Below are 12,711 nucleotides of genomic sequence, written 5' to 3' on the forward strand. Positions count from 1 at the left end.
ATATATAACACTCCTCTATAATGTATACACCAGTCCCTATATATAACACCCCTCTATAATGTACACACCAGTCCCTATATATAACACCCCTCTATAATGTACACACCAGTCCCTATATATAACACCCCTCTATAATGTACACACCAGTCCCTATATATAACACTCCTCTATAATGTACACACCAGTCCCTATATATAACACTCCTCTATAATGTATACACCAGTCCCTATATATAACACCCCTCTATAATGTACACACCAGTCCCTATATATAACACCCCCCTATAAATAACACTCCTCTATAATGTATACACCAGTCCCTATATATAACACTCCTCTATAATGTATACACCAGTCCCTATATATAACACTCCTCTATAATGTATACACCAGTCCCTATATATAACACCCCTCTATAATGTACACACCAGTCCCTATATATAACACCCCCCTATAATGTACACACCAGTCCCTATACATAACACTCCTCTATAATGTACACACCAGTCCCTATATATATATATATATATATATATATATATATCTCAATATATCACCCCCCTATAATGTACACACCAGTCCCTATATATAACACTCCTCTATAATGTATACACCAGTCCCTATATATAACACCCCTCTATAATGTACACACCAGTCCCTATATATACATATAACACCCCCTATAATGTACACACCAGTCCCTATATATAACACTCCTCTATAATGTACACACCAGTCCCTATATATAACACTCCTCTATAATGTATACACCAGTCCCTATATATAACACCCCTCTATAATGTATACACCAGTCCCTATATATAACACCCCTCTATAATGTACACACCAGTCCCTATATATAGCACCCCTCTATAATGTACACACCAATCCCTATATATAAAACACCTCTATAATGTACACACCAGTCCCTATATATAACACTCCTCTATAATGTACACACCAGTCCCTATATATAACACCCCTCTATAATGTACACACCAGTCCCTATATATAACACTCCTCTATAATGTACACACCAGTCCCTATAAATATATAACACCCCTCTATAATGCACACACCAGTCCCTATATATAACACCTCTCTATAATGTACACACCAGTCCCTATATATATATATATATATAACACCCCTCTATAATGTACACCCCAGTCCCTATATATAGCACCCCCTATAATGTACACCCCAGTCCCTATATATAACACCCCTCTATAATGTACACCCAGTCCCTTTATATAACACCCCTCTATAATGTACACACCAGTCCCTTTATATAACACCCCTCTATAATGTACACACCAGTCCCTATATATAGCACCCCTCTATAATGTACACACCAGTCCCTATATATAACACCTCTCTATAATGTACACACCAGTCCCTATATATAGCACCCCTCTATAATGTACACACCAATCCCTATATATAAAACTCCTCTATAATGTACACACCAGTCCCTATATATAACACTCCTCTATAATGTACACACCAGTCCCTATATATAACACCCCTCTATAATGTACACACCAGTCCCTATATATAACACTCCTCTATAATGTACACACCAATCCCTATATATAAAACACCTCTATAATGTACACACCAGTCCCTATATATAACACTCCTCTATAATGTACACACCAGTCCCTATATATAACACCCCTCTATAATGTACACACCAGTCCCTATATATAACACTCCTCTATAATGTACACACCAGTCCCTATAAATATATAACACCCCTCTATAATGCACACACCAGTCCCTATATATAACACCTCTCTATAATGTACACACCAGTCCCTATATATATATATATATATAACACCCCTCTATAATGTACACCCCAGTCCCTATATATAGCACCCCCTATAATGTACACCCCAGTCCCTATATATAACACCCCTCTATAATGTACACCCAGTCCCTTTATATAACACCCCTCTATAATGTACACACCAGTCCCTTTATATAACACCCCTCTATAATGTACACACCAGTCCCTATATATAGCACCCCTCTATAATGTACACACCAGTCCCTATATATAACACCTCTCTATAATGTACACACCAGTCCCTATATATAGCACCCCTCTATAATGTACACACCAATCCCTATATATAAAACTCCTCTATAATGTACACACCAGTCCCTATATATAACACTCCTCTATAATGTACACACCAGTCCCTATATATAACACCCCTCTATAATGTACACACCAGTCCCTATATATAACACTCCTCTATAATGTACACACCAGTCCCTATATATAACACTCCTCTATAATGTACACACCAGTCCCTATATATAACACTCCTCTATAATGTACACACCAGTCCCTATATATAACACTCCTCTATAATGTACACACCAGTCCCTATAAATATATAACACCCCTCTATAATGTACACACCAGTCCCTATATATAACACCTCTCTATAATGTACACACCAGTCCCTATATATATATATATATAACACCCCTCTATAATGTACACCCCAGTCCCTATATAGAACACCCCTCTATAATGTACACCCCAGTCCCTATATAGAACACCCCTCTATAATGTACACACCAGTCCCTATATATAGAACACTCCTCTAGAATGTACACACCAGTCCCTATATATAGAACACTCCTCTAGAATGTACACACCAGTCCCTATATATATATATATATATATATATATATAACACCCCTCTATAATGTACACACCAGTCAGATCCCGCGCACAGCTCTAATATCGCGACTCTTGGTCGGGCGATGATGTCAGTGGTCACGTGGTTGGAAGGGGCCGGCAGGAAGAAGGAGGGCGGGGTGGGGACAGGAGATGGTGAGCAGATCGGGTTAGACAACCATGGAGCACATCTCCACCCCAAAGGTGAGCTGCAGACATCGGTGTGATTGTACTTCTTCTAGTGATCAATAAAGTTCTCTCCACTTCTCTGTGTGCATTGTGATTGCTGCGAGCCGTGCCTGCCTCTGGATGGATGGATGGATGGATGGTTGGTTGGTTGGTTGGTTGGTTGGTGCTTGTGTCCTGGGGACAGCAGTGATGGGATGCATTGAGGGAAGTGGAATGGGGGTTAAAGATGACAGGGGAAGGTGGTCATAGGACAGATTGGGTCAAGAAGCATGGGGTTCATACAGTGGTGAGGAGTAATGGGGTGTATAGGAGTCGGGGGGCCAGTAATGGCACACATTGTAGTAATGGGTTGCATTAGGAAAAGAGCAAAATGGCTTGTAGGTGATGGGGGCGGGGGTGATAGGTCTCATTGGATAAGGTGTGATGAGGACAGGTGTAATTGGGTAACCTGATGGGGTGAGAGGTCTCATTGGGTAACATATGATGGGTCTCATTGGATAAGGTGTGATGGGGGCAGGGGTGATAGGTGACATTGGATAAGGTGTGATGGGGACAGGGGTGATAGGTGACATTGGATAAGGTGTGATGGGGACAGGGGTGATAGGTGACATTGGATAAGGTGTGATGGGGACAGGGGTGATAGGGTAACGTGATGGGGTTATAGGTCACATTGGATAAGGTGTGATGGGGACAGGGGTGATAGGTGACATTGGATAAGGTGTGATGAGGACAGGGGTGATAGGTCACATTGGATAAGGTGTGATGAGGACAGGGGTGATAGGTGACATTGGATAAGGTGTGATGGGGACAGGGGTGATAGGTGACATTGGATAAGGTGTGATGGGGACAGGGGTGATAGGTGACATTGGATAAGGTGTGATGGGGACAGGGGTGATAGGTGACATTGGATAAGGTGTGATGAGGACAGGTGTAATTGGGTAACCTGATGGGGTGAGAGGTCTCATTGGGTAACATATGATGGGTCTCATTGGATAAGGTGTGATGGGGACAGGGGTGATAGGTGACATTGGATAAGGTGTGATGGGGGCAGGGGTGATAGGTGATATTGGATAAGGTGTGATGGGGGCAGGGGTGATAGGTGACATTGGATAAGGTGTGATGGGGACAGGGGTGATAGGTGACATTGGATAAGGTGTGATGGGGACAGGGGTGATAGGTGACATTGGATAAGGTGTGATGGGGACAGGGGTGATAGGTGACATTGGATAAGGTGTGATGGGGACAGGGGTGATAGGTGACATTGGATAAGGTGTGATGGGGACAGGGGTGATAGGGTAACGTGATGGGGTTATAGGTCACATTGGATAAGGTGTGATGGGGACAGGGGTGATAGGTGACATTGGATAAGGTGTGATGAGGACAGGGGTGATAGGTCACATTGGATAAGGTGTGATGGGGACAGGGGTGATAGGTGACATTGGATAAGGTGTGATGGGGACAGGGGTGATAGGTGACATTGGATAAGGTGTGATGGGGACAGGGGTGATAGGTGACATTGGATAAGGTGTGATGGGGACAGGGGTGATAGGTGACATTGGATAAGGTGTGATGGGGACAGGGGTTATAGGTGACATTGGATAAGGTGTGATGGGGACAGGGGTGATAGGTGACATTGGATAAGGTGTGATGGGGACAGGGGTAACGTGATAGGTCTCATTGGGTAAGATTTTAGGCCATGACATGTCACCAGTCTATTTTTTCCTATGGTGTTACAACCTACCACACTACCAGGATGCTTACACCAGCCTCCTCTTTTTCTGCTGCGGCTGCTCAAGCTCCCCTTTACACTGGTGATTCTGCCACCCGTATGTGCACTCACCTGCCGCATCTCACAGCTGTAGAAGCAGATCACTGGTCTTTTTAGTACCTCTATTAGTGGTGTTTTTCTCATAAAGAAATGAATGTATTAAATCCTACCATCATTTGTATACATTGAACACAGTACTTGTGATCCTTTGCGCGTTAATTGGCCTTATCTGGTGCAGCTGTGCATGGTATCCAATCGGATTCCAGGTTTTATTGTCAAAGCTTAAAGTATAATTTTGGATAGAGCCCCCGTTTAGTTTATTTTTTGCCATCTGTTTCTAATTGCAGAGATTTACCTTGACTTCTTGTCCTATAGCCAAACAGAAAGCAAGAGAAAATCCTTGCAAACTATGGGAATTCCTTGGGGACCTCCAGGTCACCAGAACTAGTGTCCCCTTTGGAAGATTTCCCCTCTATTACTTTTCTGGGGATTTTCTTTTACTTTCAATGATAATGGTAAACAGGACAAATAAAGAGGGTGAATCTCCTTAATGGAGAGCACAGACAGCAATAAAAGCTGACAGATGTTCTACACCCTCTCCACTCTATCCAAAACTAAAAAAAAAAAATTTAGCTTTATTTATACTTTAATTGAACAAGCTGACGTTAGTATCTCGCTACCATGCACAGCTGAACCAGATTTTGCACTCTCCAATTTTAGTAAATCGACTTGATTGTTCCTTGATATACTTGTATGTTTTTTTTTTAGATCAATGTAATTTTACACTTTTAACACTCAAAACCCCAATAACAAAAAAGTGCCTTATAAAAAATAATAATAATGGCAAGTTTTCCTACAAAACTATATGCTGGGGTTTGGATATGTAAAGCACAGCTCAGGACATCACTGGCTGCACACTGCGCTCTGCTTTCATAAATAAGATGCTAGGCAGATGTCCACTATATCCAGCAATCTTCTGACGAGTGCAGAAACAGCCCCAGTGTGTTTGGCTTCAAATTATACAAATGATGGCATCTTTAGAGGTCAATTGACCAGTGGGAATTGCAGGCTGGACATCTGCCTTCACTAGAAAGGAGTGTTTTGAATGCATTTTTGGAATACAAATCGTAAAGATGAAATATTGTCAATTTATGAGCCTGAAAGCTTAGATCATTTGTTTTGTACTTTATAAAGCATATTTTCAGGTTGTAGTGCAGCAAACTGTGTTTGTACTTTGTGTTTCAAATATCCTTTTTTGTTACTTTATCCTAGGTAGAGAATGTGAAACTATTAGACAGATACACCAACAAGAGGCCTGCCAATGGCACCTTATACCTTACTGCCACTCACCTTATTTATGTTGATGCTACTGCTGGAGTCCGTAAGGAAACTTGGGTATGTATTGATCCTCTCTTCTAAAATGTCTGTCTTATGCTGGCCATACACTATACAGAAAATCGGCCGAACCCATTTTCGAAAAACGAACGTTCGACCGTGACCGCAAACGATCGTGCCATCATATAATGACCGATAAATTGTTCAGTGGACATGAATAAATAATTTTTTGTTCGTTTTTTTACATATACCTAGTGCAGACAGTTTGGACGGGAAACACATTAACCTTGCAATTTATCGTACGTTCGGCAGAAATTTTCCAAACTTCCCGTTCGTTTTTTTCCCACAAAAACGTCACAAACGATTATCGATTTGTGCCCATTAACTTGCCGAAAAACGAACGAAGTGTCTATACGAACGATTTTTCGGCCGATTTTTCGTATAGTGTATGGCCAGCATTAGTCTAGAGGTCGACCGATATATCGGCCGATATTTGGCTTTTTTTACTTAATTGGCATCGGCCGATTGTGCTGATAAAAAAAGCCGATTATAACTTCAGCGGGACTTGCAAATGACTTCTGTAATAGAAGTCAATTGCAAGTTGTCTGAAGTTTGTCTTCTCTCCTCCTCTGGGCAGCCTGCCAAATCTGATAAGAAGATACATTTGTATCTCTTCGGGTTCTTTTATCAATAGACTGAACTCTGTGTGTAGAAGTTCTCAGTTTAACCATTTAAAGACTAAATCTTTTTTGACATTTGTTGCTTACAAGTAAAAGATCTGTATTTTCTGCTAGAAAATCAATTGGAACCCCAAAACATTATATATATATTTTTTTTAGCAGAGACCCTAGGGAATAAAATAGCGGTTGTTGCAATATTTTATGTCACACGGTATTTGCGCAGTGGTCTTTCAAACGCAATTTTAAAAAAAAAAAATACACTAATTAAAAAAAAAATAAATAAACAGTGAAGTTAGCCCATTTTTTTTTTTTTTTCGTCCAAAAGTTTTGATTACCTGTTTTGTGTATTTAATATTTAAGATATAGTTATTTTTTTTTTATCTAAATTCTACATACAAGTGAACTGATTGGAGGTTTGTTTTGTTCAATAAATGTTTAAATGTAAAAAAATTTCTGTATCACTTATTACTTAAGGCTGCTTTCACACTGGAGCGGGCAGGCGTTGATGGTAAAACGCTGTTAGTTTTAGCGGCGCTTTACCGTCATTTTAGCGGCGCTATTCGGCTGCTAGCGGGGTGCTTATAACCCAGCTAGCGGCCGAGGAAGGGGTTAAATGCGCCCCTGAAGTGCTGCTGCCAAAACGCTATGCAGGCGCTTCGGCAGCGGTGCACATTCATTTTAATGGGCAGGAGTGGTGGAGGAGAGGTATACACCGCTCCAAAGATGCTGCTTGCAGGACTTTTTTTTACATCCTGCCATCGCATCGCCTCAGTGTGACAGCACTCAGGGATATCACACTGAGACTGCAGGGGAGCCGTTTTACAGGCGCTATTCTTAGCCCAAAAGCGCCTGAAAAAATGCCCCATTGTGAATGGGGTCTAACTGTTTGATTTATTGAGATGAAGGGGGAAAAAAAAAAGAAAAAAAAAAAATCGGCCTAATATATCGGCCCAAAAAAATCGGCATCATATATCGGCCATCGGCCACCGCGATTTCTAAATATCGGCATCGGCCAGAGAAAAACCCATATCGGTCGACCTCTATCTTAGTCACTTCAGCTTTGTTGTTGTTGTTGTGTTTTTTTTTTTTTTTTTTTTCAGTTTTTTTCTTTTAAATCAGTTTTTATGCTCTGTTCACATCTCTGCATTTGAATCGCGGCAAATCAAGGGACACCCATGCATTCCCCGTCAATTTCAATAGCACCCCAAATGCGTTATGATCTTCCCACAAGTACATGAGCTTCTTTCGGGCGACGTGCGTCCCGCAATTCTATTTGCAAGATTTTAACGCGATTGTCGTCCCTATACGACAAGATGTGAACAGAGCCTTAGGAGCAAAAAGCTCCTTTTTTGCAATAAAGAGTCAAACGGCACCGGTAAAAAAATAGCTACACAGGGCAAGAGATAGAAAGTACAAAAATAGAAATGCAATCACAATCAAGGAGCCATCATATCTAATAAATAGTACACATGCTTTTCATTACACTTTGATCGAAAAGAGCATCACCGCGTGAACAAAATGGGAGAGCAAGCTATAGAGCTTTGATTTTAGAGGAGTTTCCAGGCTCCCGGAATAGCAGTATAGTGTTCTGCATTAAAAAGTGTAAAAAATCCACGCCGGGTAAATAGAAAACAAAAAGCAGCTTGCTAATAATAAATTGTGATATCAATTCTCATAATATATATATATAATTTGTCAGCAGTGCTATAGATCTAACAAATATTGTGAAAAAAAAAAATTGCAATATGAGACAGCAAATATTATGCATGCATGTTCCAATATGAAACTGCAAAATAAAGTGCCAAAAAAGTGCATTATGAGGTAGCATTCAATGAATTGCGGATACTGTATATATCCAACACTTAGCCACGCATTAAAGTAACAACTAATGTGCAAACACAGAGCACATATAAATGTCCTTATATCATAAAAAGGAAATTGTGAAGTCCACAGTGGAAACAAAGAACATTAGTATGTGTTCTGCCAACTCAGGTGTAAAGAGATCCACCACTGACTAGGAATAATCATCATGCCTCTTACCAGAACAAATGGGCCAAAGGTTATAATGGCCAAAAGTGCATAAGGTGTTCTCACAGGCTGGGCGGTCAGCTAGGAAAACAATGGTCACCATTCCACAGTCAATTCCAATGGAATGCCAGGAAAGAAATACAGATCTCCATTGTGAAGTCCATATAAAACGCCACAGTTTAATAAAGGCTCACAAGGTTTGCTGGCAAGCTTGTGTTGGACTGGCTGCAGTACACACGGTTCAATAGAAACTGGTCTGACATTCGGCCCATGTGTACTAGGCTTTATTTCTCATCTCCTATAGTTAATGAGAATTTAAACCTAGCATTGTAGGGGAAGGCACCACTGTGTGTGTGTGTATGTATATATGTATATATATGTATATGTGTATAGATAGATAGATATATGATAGAGATAGATATATCTATCTATCATATATCTATCTATCTCATAGATTGGTAAAAAAAAAATGATCTAAGTTAGGCTTTAGGGTACATTTTACACCAGGTGAGTTGGAAATTTTTTTTACTGCATGTCAACGCAAGGAACTTAAATAGGGTAAGTCCAGTAGGAACAGTTCACACTGGAGTATTGTTTTGATTTGTGCTGCTTTGAGCTGGAAAAAAGGCAAGCAAGCCTACGTGTTTTTTTTTTTTTTTTTTTTTTAATGCTCTGCAACACATGCTTAATGCAGGTCAGCACAGCACACATTAGTGCACAGGTAGAACAGCAGACCAGCACAAGTTTGGCTCCTCTACTGTGCCATAAACTTTTTACATCTTACAGGAAGTAAAGAGAAAAACAAATGTTCATTTTTGTTTTTTTTTTTAGTTTTAAATGGAGTAGAGGGGGACTAGCACACCTGTCAGGTTTTTACTGCTGTCATGCCTCTGTTAGGGAGATTTACCCTCCCTGTGTGTCCTGTTTACCGCTATTACCAAAAGTGAACATAAATCCTAAATTTTGGGTTTATCAGAGCAGAAATATTCCAATAGGGACATTGGTTCTTGTGACAGCTAAGGATTTCCGAATTCTCATTAGGGAGATTTCCCTTCACTAATGGCAAAAAAAAATGATGGGTTTTAACCCTCCTTTTACTCTGTTTCACGTTAATCACTTGCCGCCTGCCTGCCTGCCTGCAATGTACTGCAGTCGAGCAGCCACTGTAGGCAGAGATGTACCCGTACGTTGCTTACCTGCAGGTTTAGGGCGTGTGCATGTGCGCTTCCTGCCTGGCTCCTATTGTGATTGTACACAATGGGAGCCTATCAGTAAGTCCCAGCCAATGATTCATGACTGGGACCTGCTGATCGTCTGTGTGCAATCACAGCCCAAAGCTCTGTGTTGGTAAACAGCACAGAACTCTGTAGGAAGGGAACGATCTGTGAGTTTCTTATCCCTGCAAAGCAGGGATGAGAAACTGAAACATCAGTTAGTAAAAGCAGAACACTGTACACACATTACACATAGTTAGGCACATATTTAACCCCTTCATCTTCCTAGATGGTAACCTCTTCCCAGCCGGTGTCATTCCCAGCCGGTGTCATTCCCAGCCGGTGTCATTCCCAGCCGGTGTCATTCCCAGCCGGTGTCATTAGTAATATTATCACTGGTGATGTCAATGGCAGTTAGTCAGTTCTCCCCCCAGCGTCAGTTTGACTGCCGCAGTATCACAATCCTGTTTATAAGTCGCTGATCGCCGACATTGGTAGTATAAAAAAAAATTTAAAAATCCAGTATGTATACTACAATTTGTAGGCACTATAACTTTTATGCAAACCAATCAGTAGCAGACTACATTTTGGCAAAGTATATTTAAAGAAAAACATTTTATTGGATGTTTTCTAGCAGAAAGTAAAACATTTTGTGTTTTTTTTTTTTTTTTCTCTCAAATTTCGGTCCTTTTTGTTTGTCCCAAAAAATAAAAAACGCAGTGGTGGTCAAATACCACCAAAAGAAAGCTCTATTTGTGTGAAAAAAAAATTATATAAAATTTGTTGGGGTACAGCCTTGCATGACCACGCAACCACCAGTTAAAGTAGCGCAGAGCCGAAAAGCAAAAAATGGCCTGGTCGCGAAGGAGGATAAATCTTCCGGAGCTGAGGTGGTTAAACTAAAAAAAAAAGGGTTTTGCCTTTAGTTCTACTTTGATCCCAGCTTTTCTTGCAGTGGTTCCTCTATCAATGTGCTTTGTTACAGATTTAGTTAATAAGTTTCTTCCTGGAATTTAATGATTTGCCTTGCACCTTCTTCCAAACTTACTTTCTTTCTCAGATTGCTCACCACCACATTTCCTCTGTGGAAAAACAAGCACTCAGCACAACTGGTTGTCCACTTATAATCCATTGCAAGAATTTCCGAGTGGTCCATTTCGTCATTTTGCGGGAACGGGACTGTCATGAAGTTTACACGTCGTTACTCAAGCTATCGCAGCCAGGTACACCGCAAACTCAGAAAATCCTTCCAAACCACAGTTTTTTTGCTCCTGCACCTGTTATAAGCATGAAATTAGAATACAGGTCGGAATATTGCTAACATTCCCCAAGAAAGTAAACAGCCATACATGATAAATTGCTATTACACTCAGTATGTGGCCTCAGCAGCCAATTAAGTTCAAACTTGCCCTTGAAAATGATAGAAAATAAAAAATACAGACGGCCCAGAAACATTGACAAATTAGGTCTTTTTGTGAACTGTCAGTCACCATCTACTAGAGTCTCTTTATTATGCTTTCATAAGTTACTGGGTCCCTAGATCTAGCAAACTCAAGATACAGATCCTAAATGATGGTGCTGTGACATCTGGGACAAAGCAAAAAGAAAAAGGGGGAATTGCATTTCTCTAAATGATTATGGCAGAACTGAAAATGTTTTTTCCAGGCATAAGCGTTTCTTCTTTTTGACAGGTAGTGAGAGTGAAAAAAGGATTTAGTCCTAAATTGCATGTTAATTCAAAGCCACTGTGTATTAGGCTTGTTTCTAATATTTGTACCTTTTTACTTTAAATTGGTAGCAGAGGATATTTTATTTTAATACATGTTCAAGTGATTGTAAACCTTTGGACATGTTAAAAAAAAAAAAAATAACAAACCTGTTATACTTTATCTGCTCTGTGCAATGTTTTGCACAGAGCAGCCACTATTCTTTGCTTCTGGGGTCCCCTGCCGGTGCTCCTGGCTCCTCTCCCCTGCCGAGTGCCCCCAATGGTTTCTGCTTCCTATGGGGGCACTTTTGTGGGCTGAGCCCCGCTGTCTATGTCTATGGATGCAGACAGCGGGGCTCAGCCCTGCCTCCTGCCCCCTTGTTATAGCATTTGACAGCAGGAGGAGCCAATGGCCCCCCCTGCTATCAATCTGCTCAATGAGGAGGGAGAGAGATCTGCTGCTCTTGTGCACAGTGCTGGATCAGGCTCAGGTAAGTACAATGGGGGGCTGGGGGGGGGGGGGATCTAGTCTTTTACCTTAATGCAGAAAATGCATTTAGGTAAAAAACCTAAAGCCTTTGGAACCACTTTCATCTGCTTGAATGATGACTTACCTGACACGCTGCCTCACGTTGTTGAGAATTTCTTCTTTCTTGTGGCTTCAACTGGTCCCCCAGCACACCATCTGGATCCAGGGTGTCTCCTCTCCCTTGAAGGGCTCTAAGGAGACATTCTTATTTGCTGCTCCCAGGAAGAGAAATGCTGAGTTACATAATTATGCTGCCTGCTCCAAGAGGCAGACAAGCATTACAGGCACTTAGGCTGCATTCACACCTGAGCTTTTTTTTTTTCCAGTGTTTTCTCGTGCATTTTTATGCGCCATTTTGGCACATTTTTATGCCCGATTTATGAGCTTTGGTGTTTTTTTTTGTTAGCCAACAGAGCATCTAGCATCTGTTGCATAATTTGTTGCTAGGTATTTCAGCTTTTTTTTTTTTAGATTTTTCCATTAGTATTTATTTATTTTTTTTGAATATTATTATTCATTTATTTATTTTTTTTTGTTAAGGTAAGGGATTAGAGTTAAGG

The 12,711-nt window shown here is 40.7% G+C and overlaps 1 protein-coding gene across 1 annotated transcript in view; it reads left to right on the plus strand.

The window, feature by feature from the left end:
• Positions 1 to 2,794: 2,794 nt before the first annotated feature.
• MTMR8 (myotubularin related protein 8) overlaps positions 2,795 to 12,711 on the plus strand; it is a 75,232-nt gene continuing 65,315 nt past the window's right edge. Inside the window, exons 1-3 of the mRNA XM_073599461.1 lie at positions 2,795 to 2,904; positions 5,930 to 6,052; positions 10,975 to 11,137. Coding sequence (XP_073455562.1) covers positions 2,881 to 2,904; positions 5,930 to 6,052; positions 10,975 to 11,137 — 310 coding nt within the window. The 5' untranslated portion in view covers positions 2,795 to 2,880. The remainder of the gene's footprint in view (positions 2,905 to 5,929; positions 6,053 to 10,974; positions 11,138 to 12,711) is intronic.

The sequence above is a fragment of the Aquarana catesbeiana genome, linkage group LG09 (assembly GCF_042186555.1).
Source record: "Aquarana catesbeiana isolate 2022-GZ linkage group LG09, ASM4218655v1, whole genome shotgun sequence".
Lineage (NCBI taxonomy): Eukaryota > Metazoa > Chordata > Amphibia > Anura > Ranidae > Aquarana > Aquarana catesbeiana.